Below are 19,220 nucleotides of genomic sequence, written 5' to 3' on the forward strand. Positions count from 1 at the left end.
TAATTTTTAGCAACAACCATTATTATAATTATTTTTAGGCATAGATTGCATATGAGGAGGTGGTTCATTATACCTGTAAGGTGTTCCACGACTGTAACCAGATGGCATCTGAGAGTTGGAAAGATAGTTTCTGTTGGCAAAATTCCCTTGAGCTGATTTTGTGTGGGCTAAATTGGCTTCACTCTTGTTGATATCCAGGGCTTTGGTGTTCTTCTCTATGCGAATCGATTGTACCATTAGTAGAGCCTCTATTTCAGCAACTGAGTAGGACTCCTTTCTTGTTGTTACAGAGGTAACAAACACATCGTATTCTGGGGGTAAACCATTAAAGATAGCTTCGATGTGATCTTGGGAAGATTGTTTATGACCGATGGTGGCAAGAAGATCAATTATGCCTTTGATCTTCAACAGATAATCATTTAAAGAACCGGTCATCTTGGTATTCCTGAGTTGAGTCTTGTAAAGACCAATATTAGCAGAATTCAGGGCAGTGTAATACTCACTCAGGGCTTCCCAGATTTGCGCAGTGGTTTCACAACCGATCATACGATTGGTTCTCTTCTCCGACATAGAAGAGAGTAACCAAGAAACCAGTAAGTTATCTTGTTGCCCCCAGTCTTCGTAAGCGGAGTTGACATTGTTGTTGATTTCATCATCAGAACTGAGAAATTCGAGGGGGATTCTTGTGGCGTCCAAGAACATTTGCAAACGACTTCCTTTAATTGATGCGAGAACTTGATGTTTCCACGGTAAGTAATTGTGTTCGTCAAGTTTGATTGACAAAGAATGTGAGAACGAAACAGGATTGGAACGAGGGAGGTAGTCATGGTTCGATCTTGATGCTCCTCCATTACCGGTTGCTGAAGCTTCCATTGTTGAGCGATTCATAGCTCTGATACCATGTTATGTTTCATAGATGTAGAGAGAGAGAGAGAGAGAGAGAGAGAGAGAGAGAGAGAGAGAGAGAGAGAGAGAGAGAGAGAGAGAGAGAGAGAGAGAGAGAGAGAGAGAGAGAGAGAGAGAACGGGAGAAGGAAAGAGACAAAGATTAAAATGAATTGAAAGTCTGTTATTGATGTTGACACAAGAGTTATAAGCCACAAACAACTCATAACAGAAATTAACAAACTCAACTAACTAACTGTAAAAAGCTAACTGGCACATCCCTTAACAACTATTAACAATATTAATAACTAGAAAACTAAGCCGCACTTCGCGCGGTGTTATCTAACTTTTCTAATCTTTTATTTACATATTTTTTGTATTTATTAAGTGATATAATCTAAAATATAACATTTTGATGTATGTATTACAAACAAAGTAATAGTATTGAAATTAGACACATAATTTTTTATTTTTATGATATATATAGAAAGATGACAATTTGTGGCAAATATTAAAAACTGTGGAACTAAAAAAGAAATTACATGTGTTTTTTTAATAAAATAAATGAAAAAAAGAATAACATTTCTAAATTTGATAAAATAGGTTTGTGATTGCAAATTTCATTCATAATAATAAAAATAAATAAATAAATTATTAAATATATATATAATTTAAAATGTATTGAAATTGTGTGAAATGTTGACATAATAATATTTTTTTAATGTAAAAAGAATAGAAAATAATATTAAAAATACTAAATTTATTGCTAAAATTATGCACATTTAAATATATAAATATAAAAATAAAATTAATAATCTTCACAATACATAGCATATTTTATATTATATCACTAATTTAGTACAAAAAAATTAGAAACTTGAATGAATGACAAATATTGTCTAACACCGCGCGAAGCGCAGATTAGTTTCCTAATTTTAAATAGAGCAATGTTATTGGGTATTAGTGACGTCTGACACCTTCTAGATGTATCGCTTTGCGATTGACTAAAAGTTATTATATTAAACTTGTTATCTCTCAAAAAATCCAAGATATATAATTGTGCATGAATTTTTCTTCTACATATGGAAGTCCAACAAAAGGAGCACTTTGGCCAAAAAGGAAGCACTTTGAGCAAAAGGGTGCACTTTGGCCGAAAAAGAACACTTTGGCCAAAAAGGAAAACTTTCGCCAAAAAGGGAGCACTTTGGCCAAAAGGGAGCACTTTGGAAAAAAGGAGCACTTTGGCCAAAAGGGAACACTTTGGGAAAAAGGAGCTCCCAACTCCGTCAGTTGCTAAGGCGCAAAGAGCTCCTCAGCTACCAAATTACCTCAAGGACCTGATTGGCACGAACCGAACCAATTGGCTCCTCTCGTGTGCCCATGACCATCCGGGTCCGCTAAATGCGAAAGACACATACTCTTAAAGTTATCCCGAAAATATAGTCAAAAAATGATAAGTGAAGAGATATTTATTTTTGAATGATTATTTTATTATTATTTTGTATCTTGAACCTAACCCAACTATAGTTACGGGAATGTGCACCTATGAATAAGGGATTTTAAATCCTTGATGAAAATCTATATAAGGGGGTGAAATCACTTGTAAAGGGACCCTCAACTTAATACTCACGAAATCATACTCTTGAGCTCCCACTCTCAAATTCTAAAAACTCACTTGAGGAGTGAACTCTTGGAGAACATAACTCTGGAGAACTCTCCTCAAGTATTGTGATCAATAACACTCCAAGTGGACTAGCCTATTACCGTTAAAAGGGAGTGAACCACTATAAAATTCTTGTGTTCGTCTTTGGTGAATTTACTTTTGTAAACCGGTTTACTTTGATTAACTATTGCTTGTGTTCATCTTGCTCGTTTTACGATCTTCTTAGATCCGTTGACGAAAAACAACATCAACAGTTAAGTGCTTTCATTGAGAGCAGTGAACACAAGTGTTAATCACCCCTTACCATCATGGTGAGTACAAGACGGACGAACTATGAGGAGGAAGACCATAATGACCCCATGAATGAAGAAAACACCATGGAACACCATGAAGAGTATCAACCTGCTGAGCCCACTGGTGAAGGAACCTCTCGACGTCCAGGCAAACAACCTATGCCTGACGACGAAGGTCGAGTTCAAGATGCGAGAAGCTCATCATCACCATCACATGGTGTACGACGGACTACTAATGTCCATCAGGTGTTCATGGAAAACGAGGCATTTCGCCAACGTTTATATGAAACTCTCAGGCTCAACAGAGAGTGGCAAGAGAGGTATGGAGCCCAATAGGCCACAAGGCCACAACGAAGAGGAACCCGCGAGCGTTCCAGTACGGCAAGAAGGGAACGACCCCATGGGAGTTGTTCAACATGTTACCCTCTCGAAGGTGAGGAGAGATTTAGGTCACAAACAACCCAAAGTCGTGATGCTAATCGTAATGCCATACCATAACGACCTTCTCGTGAGAATGACAACCATGACAGGAGGAGTGAGCGTCCTCCATCACAACAACGACAACGAGTAACAACCTCGGGTCGTGAGAATAGGAGGAACGATGCACCCCCTCCTACACAGCAACAAACTAAGAGGGACGCACAAGGACCTACTGTCCCACAAGATAATGCTACACATCCCCCACGAGGAGGCTCCCGTGAGGAGATGGGCACAACACACAATAATGGAGTCTCGCCATCTCAACCATCTCCAGCTCCTAGGGATATTGGTGTTGATGAGGGGGGAAGAGACCATGCTCGAGACCCTCCTCCACTAATTAGGTTCTCCCACAACCAATAAGGCATCTTGAGCCTCCACGTACTAATGCACCAGCACCACATCAACCAACCCAGAGAGAGGTCACGACAAAGGGAGGCACCTCCCAGTTGCCTTGCAAGTCAAGACTTGCCTCAGCCCCCTCAAACGGGCGAGAGGAGACAACCATGCTCGAGGGGTACCTCAACTTAGGAGACATGGACGGGAAAGACAAATGGTATTTTTAAAAACTATTAAAAAATATGTATATCTTTTAAAAGATATTTTTTTTATTTGGGCCCCTTAAATGAGTGGGCCCTAGGCGCGGGCCTAGCCCGCCTATGCCTAGGGCCAACTCTGCCTTCTATCTATTTTGGCATCTAAAATTATTTTTTAGTCTAATTTCTTTCATGATCGTATACGTTGTAGCTATTTAAAACCACTTGTAAATTTTTAAAAAATTCTAAATAGTTTACAGTGTCGAAAATAATATTTAAACAACTCCTTTATTACCACGCGTATAAGAAAAACAGTTGCGTGTGTAACAAATTATATAAATTTTATTTTCGACATTTTAAATTTAAAATTTTCTAAAAAATTATAAGAGGTCTAAAGTAACTATAATATACACGATTATGAAGAAAAAAAAAATAGGCTAAAAAATTCTCTTATATACCGAAACAGATAGAAGGTCTACCAAAACAACACTTTAGGAGTGTACTATAGATTTATCTTTAAATAAAAATATATTACATTTATTTTATGAAAATATTAGATTAGATTAAATTAATTTTAATTTATATTTTATAATAGTAATTTTTGATTGTTGACCACTTTAGATGAATATTTCATTACTTTTGTTTAAATGATATTCAAAAGTAATTATTTTATTAATTTGTGCTAATTTTGTTTTTCTGAACCAAGAGAGAGATATAAGGCTTGGTATTTTTGATTAATTAATATTATTTTATTTAAATAATATGTTATTTACATAATTAAATATTATTATAATAATATATAAAACTTAAATGGAATACAATAAAAATGTACACCCAACATCATAATTACCAATTACCACATGATCCAAACTCAACAGCTAAAAAAGTTTCCACTCAACGGCTAAAATAGCTTATAATAGTCTTGCCCAATATATATAAAAGCATTCTTATTAGGCACTAGTGGTGTCTAACACCTTCTCGACATGTCGCGTTGCAATTGGCTAGCGATACTCTCTAAAAGTTATTATATTAAATTATATAGTACCTGATACTTAGTTGAACCAATAGCGATATTGACATGTAAGAAGGTGTAAATCACCACTATTGCCTTTACCATTTCTCAATATATAAATGTAAGTTGACTATTATAAATTCTTTAAATACCTATCTGGTTCCAACTTACAATAAATTATGCGCAGGCCCAACTGTTTTGGACCATTCCAGTAGAAGAGGGTGAATCTCACTACAGCCCAAATCAGTGTCAAACTCAAACATTAGGCAAATTGCCCAACCACAATGAAAAGTCAAACATACCACAAATAAAATAAAATTCAGTCAAACATTAGGCAAATTGCCCAACTAGAATCAAAGTCAAAAACATGAGGCAATTTTACTTGTGCAATCCACAATATGAAACCTGAATAAGAAGGAAATGGAATCACATCATGCAATCACAAAAATTGATTTGCACTAATTGTTTCATTCTCTTTTGAGACCAGGGAATATGCTTTTAAGCATTTCAACTACCTTGTTTTTTCTCTATTGGGGAGGAACATTTTGGATGAATATTATTTACATGCATATGAAGACACATTTTTTTTAACTCAACCAAACCCCAACACAATCCCTCTACTTTTATTTGCCACTATTAGAGGGAAACCATAATATCTCAGCATAAATTCAAATCCTATAAAATTTTGCCACCCTGGTCAACAATGGCAAAGTTGTCTCCTCTCATGCTGTAACAGGTCTTGGACTGGAAGAACTCTTCAAACTAGTAGTTGCATACTCTCGTGCCCACGAGTCATAGTGGATAATTTCATCAAGAGAAGGTGAAGTCACCATCTCTGATCGATGCTTGTCGCATGTTAGCTCAACAACTTTGAAGATTTCAAGATAACTTATCCTGAAAACATGGATGGAATATAATTTGGAATGAGGAAGGTAGAACACATAACAAAATGTAGTGATAGATAATGCAAAGTTAAGATTTGAAGTGACACAATCTTATCAATGAAAGCTGATGATGATGATGAAATAGAAAACCTACTTCTCATCAATAAACATCTCTACAGCTTTCTCATTGGCTGCACTAAGAACTCCGGTCATGGTGCCCCCAGCACGTCCGGCAGAATAGGCAAGATTCATGGATGGGTACTTCTTGTTGTCAGGACTCTTAAAAGTCAGCGAACCAAGCCTGTATCAATGTCAAATTCCACTTATGCACTCGGGCCAAAAAACAAAAAAGCAGGAAAAGAACTAAAAATATATAAAAATGAAAAAGACATCTACCTAGAATAAACATGACTTTTCACTTTAGATTTTTATCTTTTAAAAATAAATAAATAAAAGCCTAAAAAATATGCTAATTTATTGAATAGTTTATGGATGTCAAGAAAGGGGGGAAACGTGTGAGTTCACATTGGTTCTGAAAGTCATAAATTACATGTAAAAGCTGAAGTTTGGCTTATTGTGTAGGCATATCATTTGATAAAACATGTGGAAAAAGATTATGGGAAAAGTGAATTACTTGCAAAGATCAAGTCGAGGCCAAGTTACTTCAGAACAGTATATTCTGTCTGGCCATGACATGGTATAGAGAATCGGAATTCGCATGTCAGGCCACCCCAACTGAGCCAGAACAGAAGAATCCTGGAAGACAAATTGAAGAAACCATAATTTTGTATTATAGACTCTCCATTTTGTAATTTACAGTCCTATTACAAACTAGCAAAAGAAGAACCAAGACTACTAGTTTTGGCTTTATACCTGTGTTTCAATCATAGAATGTATTATAGATTGTGGATGAATTACAATGTCAATATTGTCATAGTCTGCTCCAAATAGATAATGGGCTTCAATGACTTCTAAACCCTGTTTCAGAATTAAGAAAAAGGAAAAACAAAGACATCATTTTTATTACTGCTGGCAGTTGAAAATGTATGAGAAAATACATCAGAAAACAATAAAAAAAAAACCAAGTATCAAACCTTATTGAAAAGGGTAGCAGAATCAACAGTGATTTTCTTTCCCATACTCCAGTTTGGATGTTTCAGAGCATCAGCAACCTTAACATCTTTTAGCTTTTCAACCGGCCAATCTCTGTCATAAAGGAGTTTTAATATAATGCTATAACAGAATCTTAACAAAAGAGCTTGGGTTGAAAAAAAAAAAAAACACCAAAATTGGCAGTCAGACTAGATAGATAGTAATTAGTGACTACTCATATCCAAGGAATTTTGAAAGGATAAGACGTATAGATCTTATACAGGAGAAACTATGGGATTTTAACTTTCTTTTTCAGAGAAAATCCAACAATCTACAAAGCATAATTCTAAAGAAATAATTTACGCAAGTCTTTTTAGTTCATAATGTAAATTAGAGTACCAAAATAATAAATAAATTAAATACTTATGCAGTAATACAAAGTTCATGTCCTATCAATGAGCTTAAACAATCTATTCCCTAAAAAATTCGATCCAAAGTACTTATTTCACACCTGAAAGCTCCCCCAGATGCTGTCAAAATGATACGCCGTAGTGCACCATCAGGCAAGCCCTGGATACACTGAAGAAAACAGATTTCTTTAACCTTCACTTCTAGTGAACCATAGTGAAAATATGTGGCACAATGATGACAATGCCATAAAAGTATTGGTCCTGGTATTTAACCAATGCTTCACATAATGACAAGATGGTCTAACAAATGTGATAGAAATAATCAATATGATAGACAAGATCCATTGAAATTTGTTTGTATATGTACCTGGAATATTGCCGAATGTTCTGAATCGGCAGGAAGAATTTTTATGTTATGCTTGTGAGCTAGAGGAAGGATGAATGGACCTCCAGCAATCAGGGTCTCTTTATTGGCTAAAGCTATGTGTTTACCTGCCTCAATTGCAGCAACTGTAGGCTAAGGAAAAAAAAGAAACAGAAAATATACTTCAACTGATAGTAATACCAGAGATATGTTTCGCCACATTTTGAATTAACCTCCTCAAAAAAAGTAAAAAATTATAAAGCTAATAGGAAGAAAACTTCAGTTGATTCTACATATATACAGTTTCATAATACAAAAATAGTGTGCATATAAAACCTTTATGGGCTTACCTGTAATCCAGCACAACCTACTATTCCTGTAACCACTGTGACTGCATCTGGGTGCCGGGCAACCTAAACACAGAAATATTAATGTTCAACTTTTCTGATGGAAAGGAATTAATAATAAAAAAATTTTAGAAGAAGAGATATATTTTATCATCAGACAGTAAGTTAAAGACAAGGTCACCTCAATTACTCCTTGTTCCCCAGGAATAATTTCGGGCATTTCTTCCACATCAGCTAAGGCCTCTTTCAGTTCACCAATTAATGATTCATTTCTAATAGCAACTATTTGAGGCTTGAATCTCTTCACCTGTCAAAATGATAAAACTAATGTATGAATGGAAAGCTTTTGAACTTTTAAACCTTTATATAAAAACGATCATAGTTATGATCTGTGATTTTATAAAGTGAACTAGTTCAGGTTAACAGAATACCTGGTCTGCAAGAAGTGTCACATTCGAACCAGCTGCAAGTCCCACTATTCTGAATTTATCTGGATTCTCTGCCACAATGTCCAGTGTCTGAAAATCAACATACTCTAGTTACAAGGGAAGTATGAAGAGACAATAATAAGAAGGCAAGAAACCATGTATTGTTATTTTTTTTTCATGAGTGTAGCGTAATGGTATTACAATCAACTAATAACTTAAGGGTCTTGGGTTCGAACCCATGCCCTCTCTCTTTATCCCATCCCTCCCTCACCACTAAGCTAGCCTTAAAATAGCTAGCTCTGACTGAAGTCGAGATCTTAGTTTCCAAAGTTACAGAAACCTGGCTAAGAAAAGTTGTTTCATTTGTCGCTTACAAAATATTTACACAAGTAACTCTGTAATAATGATTGGGGGAAGGAAATGACCCACCTTTTTATTTACAACTTGAAAATCTTTACAAATTGTTTTGGCGATTACTTTTTCAACATAGACAAAATTCTCTCTTTTTCTTTCCTTAATCTTTTGGTTTTATTTTGTACCTGAGTTCCTATAGAGCCAGTAGAGCCAATAATAGATATAGGCTTTGGGACATTCCAATTACAAAGATCTTGCTCTGGAATAGCTCTTCCTGGCCAAGCTGGAGGAGGTTGCTGCAACGAACAATGAACTCTTCTTCTAAGTGGTACTCTGCAATCCTTTCTATGCAAAGTAATTCCACCTAAAGAAAACGAATAAAACAATATCATAAACTCAAGCTTTCACAGTCTCAATACACAGATCTCTGGGAGCAGCATAAACAAAAAGTGACAATCTTAAGGTATCAAATACATCAGAACACCATAAATAATACCCTCATTGGAGTTGAAACCCAAAATTATGCTGGTAATAATCAATTAGTTATAGGCATCTTCCATAAGCATTTTATGAATGACTCTCAATTACGTGTTTAAAGCAACATAAGAATCAAAATCTATACTAAACACAGTATAATTTGTTAGGACAAGAATTCTTTAGCATAAGCAAGAAGTGATATCTCTAAACTAACAAAAACACAAAAGTTGACCTTTTTACCATTTCTCAGTCATATTTCAAAAGACATTAACAAAACCACTCAACCCAATTGAGCTGAGCTCATAACTTAAAGCTTCCCCACTAAAAAAACTCCTTTGATTTTATGTAATCTCCCTCCCACTTTCTGGGTAACCAAACGGAGAATATCAAGATTGGAAGTAAAACCTGGACACAGCTTAGGGAAGCGGGTGGACTTGGTGGAGTCCAAAAAGGATAGAGCCTTCACTTCAGCTGGGGATAACAAGTTCAGAGCCATTCAAACTGTACCCGTCAAAAGATTTCTCCTTTTTAACCGTTTTGGTTCTCACAGAGAAAACTGAAAATACCCAACTTTTATTTCAATCTGGGGTGTCTTTGAATTGCACAAAGACTTGATTATGTTCTTTAAGTTATCTTTTTATACCCAAAAAGGGAAAATATCTCTAACAACCTATTTTATTGGTGCTCTGTGTGGGTTTGAAACGGTGGAATTCTGGCAAAATAATGTATGGCGGGGGCTACACTGTCATTAACGACGAAACCGAAGAGATGACAGGCCTCGAAACTAACAACCCCATAATACAATGGTTTTCAATACGACATGTCGTTTATGTTGTTTATTTTGGAAAAAAATATGTAATTTTGTTGTGTTGAGAATCATGGGGTTCCATCTCAAAATTAATTGGGCAATGAGTGGAGTAGCCCATGTGACTCAATTCTCTACCATTTATTCTATGTGGGAAAATGTTCACAACATGTTGTCATCACAACATCTTTAATGGAGAACTATAAATATGGTATATTGTCACTTTTTTTAAAACATTTTGTTAAATTTTAACTCCAATAAAAATATAAATTATAAAAAATAGCATCACGTAAATTTTAGCCCACAATAAATATTACATTTTCTAATTACCTTTTTACCATATATTAATACTATCCATTAATTTTCAAATTTTATTTATAAGATATTAAAATAATATAAATAAAATTAATTATTTATATATTTTTAATGAATATTAATCATAATATTATATTTTATATAGCTAATTTCTATCTTGTGCATTGGAGCACAAATTTGATAATTAGACCAAATATAATTTTATAGTATATTTTAAAGGGATTATTTCACAAAAACATAAAAATAACAAAAAAATTACAAAAATACGGTTTTACGGAATTTTAAATATTTTTACGATTTTTTTTCATTTTATTTACAGAAAATACGGTCTTTTTATGTTGTAATATTGTTAATTTATTGTTGATTTTTTGTTATATGTATGTTATTTTTTGTTGTTATTTTAATGCTATTTTCATGTAGTTTTCTTGTTGATTTTATGTTGTTTCCGTGTTATTTTTTGGAAAACCGTAAAAATGTAAAAAAAAAAAATTCTTTAAACGTAAAAATGTAATTATTTTATAAAAAATGGTGTCTTATATAATTATTTCTATTTTAAATTAAATTTTTAGAGGAAATTACACTACATACATTTTTTAAATTGATGCTTTTGATTTTTACCTCATCTTTCAAAATCTATCATGATTATCTCTTTTTTCAATCATTCTACCAATTTTAACCCTATCACTTCACTATAGTCTCCATTTTTTATAATCGAAATTTTGTTTCAATTTTCTCATAAACCTTCACATCCAGCTCCAAAGAACATAAATCTATTATGTTTGAAATTATGTCTTAATTATGTGTATGTGTGAGAATAATTTAGGTACAATACTTATAAAAAATATATATTTGAATTAAATTTTAGAAATAATTACATAAAGCACTTTTTTTTGTAAAAAAAAATTACATTTTTTACGTTTACAAAATTTTTCTTACATTTTTATAATTTTTTATAAAAACAACACGAAAACAACAAAAAAATTACATAAAAGTAACATGAAATAACATCTAAATAACATCAAAACAACAACAAAAAATAACATACAAATAACAAAAAATCAACAGCAAATTAACAAGAGTACAACATAAAAACACCGTATTTTCTGTAAATAAAATCAAAAAAATCGTAAAAATATTTAAAATTCCGTGAAACCGTATTTTTATAATTTTTTTTTATTATTTTTGTGTATTTGTGAAATAATCCCTAAATTTTATTTGAAAATAAATTTAATTAATATATATATATATATAAAAAAAATATTCTTTCAACTTCTCCCATTAAAATAAACATGGTACATAAATACATCTACTATTAAAGATTTGATATTCAAATTCCTCTTTACCATTGTCAATAATAATAACATTATTAATAAAGGTTTGATATTATTGCCCTAAAAAAGAAATAAATTGAGAATTTAAGTGCAACTATTACAAAATATTTAGTATTCTTGTCACAAAGATTTGATAGTATCCTGTTTTTATTAGCAAGAAAAACACATTATTACAACCAAAAACATGAAACATTCTGTTAGAAAAAAAAAATAAAAAATGTTAAAATCAATGAGATCATGAGTGAAAATTGTAATGATAAAGACACAAATGTCCTTTCAACAATTTCATTTGTCAAATAAACTACCCACCACTAAAAAACGACATTTTTCAAAACAAGCATAGCACATTTCGCTTTTGGAATCTTTTCTTGCTCAATACCAAAATATCCTATTGTTCATATTTTTGGGGCCATCTAATCAATACTAATATTAACAACTATTAAGCAATAAATAAAGAAGCAAATTGTAGTGATTAGTGGGTCAGTATAGACAAAAACAGTTATATGCTTATCAATTTAAGATAAAGTAAAAGATGGCATTATCTCATTTTATAATATAATAGCATAATCAATTCCGAGTGACGGTCACTTTGGACTATTTTATTTATTTATATTTTTGAACAATACTTATTTACTTTTTTATTTAAAAGTATCTAATCTTTGTGATTTCATAGATCCTCTTTCATCGCAATGAACCAATAGCTTGGCCTGGTTTGTGATGAGATACTTAATTAAAAGTAGCCTTAAACTTATACTGCAATACTTCAAAATGACCTAATTGGTACCAAAAAATAAAGCCATTTTTTAAAATTATGATGTCACAATTGTCATTGTGAAAGGGGCTAACTTACCAAACTAATGAAAGTTAGGACTTAGGGCCTTCTAGTCTAGAGGGTAACAAAATTCACGTTATGGCAAGAAATTTGGAAGAGTTTTTAATGCTTGTGCTTCTAGAACAAATGGAAACTTGAACATAGTATGCCTCGTCGTGTCAAAATCTTCCAGTTGAGAATACATAAATGCGCATTGCTATTTAGAACCAATATTGAATTGCACCAATAACAATATACCACCTCTTATTAAAATTGATATTATATTATTATTATCATTGATGTTTACCTAAAAGGAAGCTATAATTTTCCATTATTTCTTATTATATGCAGTCTTACAAACTAAAACAAATAGCAATCCTCATTTAAAGATACAAACTCTGTTGCACAAATTATAAGGGTTGAGACCCCTCATAACAGACTGACTTCAACATCAAATTTGATGCGTATAATGAACTGATATACTAATATGTTGTCTGATAATGCTTCCATGTCCAAAAGATCCAAAAGCTGTGAATTATTGAGATAAACAATTCTGGTATCCATCATGGTTTCCAAAACCTAACCAGAAACAGTTTACAGAAAAAGTCAACTTATATTATAAATGACTGTAAAGTATCAAACAAGTAGTAATTACCACAAAAACAGGTAACTAAGAAAGTGGGAAGTTAAACGTGTACGCTTTTAAATCTCATGCACTCTAAAGACCGATGGTGGGTGAGAAGAGAGTGTCCACTCCATAAACCCCACTTCAGTAGACTAGAAGTCTATGTGAGAAAAAAAAAAGCAGAGTACAATGCTGGCAAGACACTATTAGTTGAATTGGTTTAGTGCATCACTAATTACTATTTATTATTATATTAATTTCAGTAGAAAGGAAAAAGGCATGTGACATGACATGTACTAATTTCCGAATGAAAGAAAACATGCTTGGTTGCCTAATACCATGGACTTGGGTATGCAGGGTTGTGCATTATCCTTTCTATTATCTAAAGATCAAAGGATTATATAAGTACACACACACACATTAAGGGTAGGGTGGAGAGTTCTGTTTTGGTACTAAATCTTAGGGATCTTATACCAATGGTAGCTTGAGATTCTAAAATATATTAGCAGTTTTAATTGCTAATACCATTCATGGCAGCATTACTAATGTAGGTGGAGTATATGTATACCTCAGATTGAAGCTGGTATCACCCATAAATTTCATCTTTAGCTTCTTGTATCTCGCTTGAGTTCATCAATGAGCTCTCGCTATAACTTTCAACCGGGCCTCCAGATTCAGATATTTTTGTAATCCTCTGCAACTCATCAGTTACATCTGATGAACGTGTCTCTGACTGATCATCAGCTGAAAGCTCCTTCTGTGATAAAGATTTCGGCCTTCGGATGGCTTCAGCTGCTTCTGGCATTGCAACTGGTGGAGGCTGAGGTGGAACCCATGAACGCCTAATTGGTTGTTCAGTGGTTGGCGGTCCATAAGACCTAGTCTTCAATTCATCTTCACTTTCAACTTCAGTGATTCTTGGATTTTTTTGTTGCCACCAAGGCACTGGACCATCTCCATTTGATGAATAGTTCGGCCCATTGTCTTGTGGATTGGAAGTAAATCCTTCACCGCTCCCTTGAGATTGAATTACCTGGCTTTGGTAGTACTGGGTTTGACTAGCCTCCCAAGGCTACTCAAGGAAATACATCATTATTCAGTTTAATTTGGCGCAACTACTGAAAAGACTTGGAAATTTCTATCTAGGAATTTTTTCTGCTCTTTAGGCATACAAATGAAACAAGAATTTGAAGTGGAAAAATGATGCATTACAAGCTAACCTTAGATCTTGGTGCTAAACGAGGATTTGATGGTTGTTGATTAGGGTTTGGAGGTGAATCGTTGATCTCCTGCCAACAAATCCAGAAAAATAAAAAATAAATATAAAATAAAACTAAACTGATCTACATTAGAACTAAACTGATCTCTATTTGAAGTAGTGGATTACCCTGACATTAGGAGGTTTTTCCCCTCTTTGTACCATGGCCATAACCTGCAACATACATATAATTAATGTCAGCCGGTGATAAACACATTTCTATCAATAAATTTCTAATTAAGAACATCAAACACTTTGACCATTACAAATAATAAACTCATTTCTAGTTGGAGCAACAAAGATAATATTAGATATCATCCAAAGGAGATAGACACATATGACATTGATATGTGTTATTACGTTTGAAGACCCGAGCATAGTTTATTGAAATTAACCAGCTGATCAGAAAAGTTAGATATGAGAAAACACACCAGAAGTATTTGAGTCACACTTCATCAGTTTAGTGTAAAAACAAGATCCTTACAGATACTGCAGCAACAGGATAATAAATCCAACACTAACATGCTCCTCAAAATATTTGTATTTCTAAAGACTAGCTAAATAACCTCAAGGAAAAAGGTCTTTAAAACACTAAAAAAAGTTGTTTAAAAGAACATTTTTGAAAAAGATCTAGAAAACAACTTACTTTCATACAAAATTTCGGTTGATAACTAAACATCAACTATTAAGATTTAAGAGCGTTTTTTAGGCCAAAAAAGATGTAGAAAACAACTTACGTCCATATAAGACTTTGGATGAGGTGGAGGTGCAAATGATAGCTCAGCAGATGCAGGAGGTGAGGCAGATCTAACTGTACGGGCAATTGTAAGATTTTAAATCTAGTAAGAAACAGTTAGAATTGTAAGAAACAGTAAACTTAGAAGTGTAACAACAACCTGAGTGTGAGTCATAATCTGCCCTGCCATTACCATATGGTTTCTGTACAAAAAGGAGAGTTAGTTAGAACCAACGCTTGAGCAAAAGAGATTGTTATTGCTTTCCAGATAATTCAGCATTTACATTTAACTTGTGCTTAAATAAAACTAACCCTTGAGTTTACGACATTCATTTGATGATTTTCATAATCGCTGCCAGAATTTCTCCTAAGTGCACTTGTTTCACCTGATGAATAGGCAAAAAAGAGCGATTGAATAGCATCTTAATAAATTCTTATCTGGGGTAAAAAATATTGAAATATAAATTCCTACACCAAAGCAGAAACCAATATATCTTCAGATTTATGTACAGCCGTAATAGCAAATATTCATGAGCACAACACTGGTCCTCTGATTCATATCTACTACTTTGATCGTAAAGTAATTTCTATGTACCTTCCAATCTTTTTATGGAATTACCCATTGACTTCATTTCTTGCACTTGCATGTCTAACACATTCAAAAGCTCCCCAAAGTATTTCCTCTCTGAAGCAAAAACAAATAAAGTTAGGTTAATCACTCATCAAATGGTAAGAAAAAGGAAACAACAAATTAAAATTGAAGACTTATTACAGATCATCATGCAAGATAAAGTAGGATAAAACACCCCACCATCATTTTTCGAACTCATCATTTCCTGGCTTGCTTTTGCCACATCAGCTGCTGCAGCTGCGGCAGCTTTTGCAGCAGCTGCAGCTTCTTCTGCTACACTTGGTTTAGGATCTTTTTTCTCAAGAGAGTTATTTTCTTCTTCTGACATAACCTTGCGTACCCATGACTTTAATCTAGGAATAACAGCATTCTAAAACAGGAAAAGTGTTACAAGGTAAAACAGTATAAGAATAGGGTTAGCCAGCTGAAACTGAATTTCAGAACAAGAAGCATTATAATGTATGTACTAACAAGATTATAGCACTCGATCTTAAGGACAAGAATCAAGATAATGACCATTAACATATCCCACTTGTTGGATGGTTAAGTACGCAGGTCAAATCTCAATACCTTAAATATGATGGCTGTTCCAGCTCCTGAAGCAGCCAACAATCCTACAGCAAGAACAGCATGAGACCAATGAAACCGTGAACGTGTTATGGAAGCCACTTGGGAAACAGCATTTGTAGGAGCAGCAGGTGCAGATGTTTGTGGCTGAACACTAGATGATGTGGTCTGTCCATCTGCGTCAAGGAGAAAAAATCCCCACAACAGCAAACATAAGTTGTGTTATAAATAGTGAAACTTTGGTCAAATCTATAAACCCGTATGAAAAAACTACCTTGATTCACACCAGCAGTTTGTACACTTGGAGGTGGGTCCTGTAATTTGTGAAAGTGCTTCTCTTAACAACATGAATATTCGAAAATGATAAGGCAATATAACATACTTTGTAGGAAATTGTATACTTTACAAAATAAAAGCTTTCTTACAGGGACTCGTCGAAAAGCTTCATCTATCTCCTCTTTTGTGAGGCCCTTCTTCTCAAGAAAAGATCGCCTATACAATACTGGAGAGCCCCTAACTTTAGGGTGTGAGAGGAATTTCACTGCATTCTGTACTTGATCCTCTCGCATTGGTTCCGAATTCACAAACACCGATGTTGAAGCATTTTCCTTAGCAGCTTCCGCCTGGACATTTTGCTGATTCTCAGTTGTTAGACTTGGTTGCATGACACCAGCTGTTTAAGTGAAGAAACAACACTGTTATATTCAACATAGAGAGTAATGGTGGCTCGAGCAATATATGCAAAAGCATAATCTTTACAAAATATATCATACAATGAGAACACACACCATAAAATATGTATGACTATTGAATGATCAGTTCTGGACAGTACATGGTGCATATCAGCTTATTTTTCAGATTCTTTTCTTTGTAGAAACCACAATTACGTGGTAATAAAACTTTGACTCCATAGTAATTTAATACGCAATAAAATTATTTTGAAACTGCCATGTAAAGCCTAATAATAGACAAATCTTTACACACAATTGAAAAACTACAAAGGAACTAATTACTAATACTTAGCAAAGTGAACAACTTGAATGTACCAAAGATAATGATCGTGTATATTTCCCATAAGCATCAAATTCAAACCAAACAGAATCACTCATGAATCCATAAGAACATACAAAACCTTCAAGATCGATTATAACATAAAGAATTGCTACAGAGCTAGCAAGTACTACAAAATATCAGGTTGGATTGCAACTAATTTTCAAAAATAATTGCCAGCATACCCATTTGATTGAAGACAACTTATAGACCATAATTCACATATTTCTAAGAAATTTTCACATACATAAACTATTGAGTTAAATAAAATTGAAAACTAAAAAAAATAAAAAACGCAAAAGGAGAACAAAAACAAAATTCGAAAGAATCAAAGGAATAAAAAAAAAACCTGGTTTCTGGGAACTTTGATCAGCAGGGGTCGAAGGAGGAGGAGACTGGGATTCAGTCGCCATGGCTGCCTCCTATCCACAGCTCACTAAATGAAATAACAATAATAAACACTTATTTCTCAGCAAGAAAAAAAATAAAGAAAAGGGAAAGAAAATGAGAGAAAGAAATGGAAAAAGGGTTGAGATGAGATAATTAGTTACAAAAACTTACAGAAGAAGAAGAAGAAGAGGAGTAGGATGAAGTCAGGAAATGAGTTTTGCTCATCTCGAAGTGGAATGAATCCAAAATTGCAGCAGATAGTACAATTACTAGATAACACCCTTGTTCTTCCTTTCCTCTTAATACAACAAAAAACTAGCCCAAGGCCCAAGGCCCAAGACTTGAGGGTCTTAATAAAATTTGGGAAAATTATAAAAATACTGAAATTTAGATTAATTTTTACAAAAATACTCACATAAAAATCTTTTCAAAAATACTGATGTTCTAAGATAACAGTAGAACACAAAACAGAACAGCTAAAAACAACAGTGGAACAACTAAAAATTAACTATAGAACAATAGTGAAAACTTACCACAGTACACAGTATAAAACTTATACAGTATTTTTGAAAAGAAAATATTGTAGTTTTGAATAAATTCCGCTCCATAGTATAAAAGTAAAAAAATTGGAAATTTCAATATGTGATGTAATTATCCCTAAAATTTATGGAGAAACTTACAAAAATACTGGAATTTAGGTTAACTTTTATAAAAATACTGTCACACGAAAATCTTTTTAGAAATACTGTGTTTTTATAAAACACCAGTAAAACACAAAATAGAACAACTTAAAACAACAATAGAACAACTAAAAAATACCAGTAGAACAACAGTGAAAACTTAATACAGTATACTGCAGTATGAAACTTATAAAAAATACAGTAAAAAAGTAAAAAATACTGCATGGCAGTATTTTTGTAAAAAAATGACAAAAGTTAGTATACTATAGTATTGTTCGGTAATCATTAAAAAAATCAATTTTTTGATTAATTAATCAAAAACCACGAAGAAACTACAAGATTTTGTTAAGTAAAATTTTTTTTTAAAAAAAAAAAACAAAAAGCAAAATGATTGCCGAACAGACCCTATGTAAATTTCCCAATTTTATGTGCTTAATTAGGCCCAATCCATTAATTCTCTCAAAAGATGCTTATTTTCCTATTTAAGTGAAAAACATGGTGTTTTTGAAAAGTTGGGCTTTGGAACAAACTCATTTTCTAGAAGTCCATCAACCGTAATATCCATTTTGAAAAACCATTTCCAGATTTTTTTTTAAAAATATGACTTTTATACTAATAGTTTACAAAAATTTGGGAGTTTAAAAGCTTGTTTGGCTGTGTTTTCAGTTTTTAAAAGTGAGAATAGAAAACAGTTTTTTGTCATTTTAAAAATTTAATAGTGTTTGGCATAAATTTTTAAAAACTATTTTTAGCTTTTTTTCTTAGGAAAAAAAATCAATATTTTAACACCATACCATGAC

At 33.2% G+C, this 19,220-nt stretch overlaps 2 protein-coding genes across 3 annotated transcripts; both read right to left on the minus strand.

Annotated features, from left to right (window-relative positions):
- Positions 1-5,164: 5,164 nt before the first annotated feature.
- LOC115709372 (1-deoxy-D-xylulose 5-phosphate reductoisomerase, chloroplastic) lies at positions 5,165-10,041 on the minus strand. Its single transcript, XM_030637459.2, has 12 exons — positions 9,627-10,041; positions 8,930-9,108; positions 8,394-8,480; positions 8,144-8,269; positions 7,966-8,028; positions 7,619-7,768; positions 7,353-7,420; positions 6,844-6,955; positions 6,623-6,727; positions 6,384-6,505; positions 5,904-6,050; positions 5,165-5,759 (listed from the first exon to the last, which is right to left on the minus strand). The coding sequence occupies exons 1-12, from the start codon at positions 9,715-9,717 to the stop codon at positions 5,588-5,590; spliced, it is 1,422 nt and encodes a 473-aa protein (XP_030493319.2). The 5' UTR covers positions 9,718-10,041; the 3' UTR covers positions 5,165-5,587.
- Positions 10,042-12,749: 2,708 nt separating this feature from the next.
- Positions 12,750-18,061, minus strand: LOC115708937 (peroxisomal membrane protein PEX14). Of its 2 annotated transcripts, XM_061112013.1 has the most exons (14): positions 17,914-17,988; positions 17,700-17,785; positions 16,726-16,973; positions 16,575-16,614; positions 16,304-16,476; positions 15,914-16,103; positions 15,698-15,787; positions 15,415-15,488; positions 15,263-15,305; positions 15,104-15,177; positions 14,496-14,540; positions 14,329-14,397; positions 13,677-14,180; positions 12,750-13,062 (listed from the first exon to the last, which is right to left on the minus strand). In XM_061112013.1, the coding sequence occupies exons 2-13, from the start codon at positions 17,761-17,763 to the stop codon at positions 13,695-13,697; spliced, it is 1,596 nt and encodes a 531-aa protein (XP_060967996.1). In that variant the 5' UTR covers positions 17,764-17,785; positions 17,914-17,988; the 3' UTR covers positions 12,750-13,062; positions 13,677-13,694. The 2 variants fall into 2 exon arrangements, with proteins under 2 accessions (XP_060967996.1, XP_060967995.1); XM_061112012.1 differs by having other exon boundaries at positions 12,750-14,180; positions 17,700-17,786; positions 17,912-18,061.
- Positions 18,062-19,220: the final 1,159 nt, after the last annotated feature.

Source organism: Cannabis sativa, chromosome 3 (assembly GCF_029168945.1).
Source record: "Cannabis sativa cultivar Pink pepper isolate KNU-18-1 chromosome 3, ASM2916894v1, whole genome shotgun sequence".
Classification (NCBI taxonomy): Eukaryota; Viridiplantae; Streptophyta; class Magnoliopsida; order Rosales; family Cannabaceae; genus Cannabis; species Cannabis sativa.

Excerpts from the sequence above, each read along its gene's own strand:
- LOC115709372 (XM_030637459.2), bottom strand. The coding sequence starts at position 9,717 with ATGGCTCTGAACTTGTTATCCCCAGCTGAAGTGAAGGCTCTATCCTTT. Across the intron at positions 6,728-6,843 it reads CTGCTACCCTTTTCAATAAG|GGTTTAGAAGTCATTGAAGC; the intron begins GTTTGATACTTG and ends ATTCTGAAACAG. Across the intron at positions 6,051-6,383 it reads CCTCGACTTGATCTTTGCAA|GCTTGGTTCGCTGACTTTTA; the intron begins GTAATTCACTTT and ends ACATTGATACAG.
- LOC115708937 (XM_061112012.1), bottom strand. The coding sequence starts at position 17,763 with ATGGCGACTGAATCCCAGTCTCCTCCTCCTTCGACCCCTGCTGATCAA. Across the intron at positions 16,615-16,725 it reads AAGCTTTTCGACGAGTCCCT|GACCCACCTCCAAGTGTACA; the intron begins GTAAGAAAGCTT and ends CACAAATTACAG. Across the intron at positions 14,541-15,103 it reads ATCCAAAGTCTTATATGGAC|GTTATGGCCATGGTACAAAG; the intron begins GTAAGTTGTTTT and ends TGTATGTTGCAG.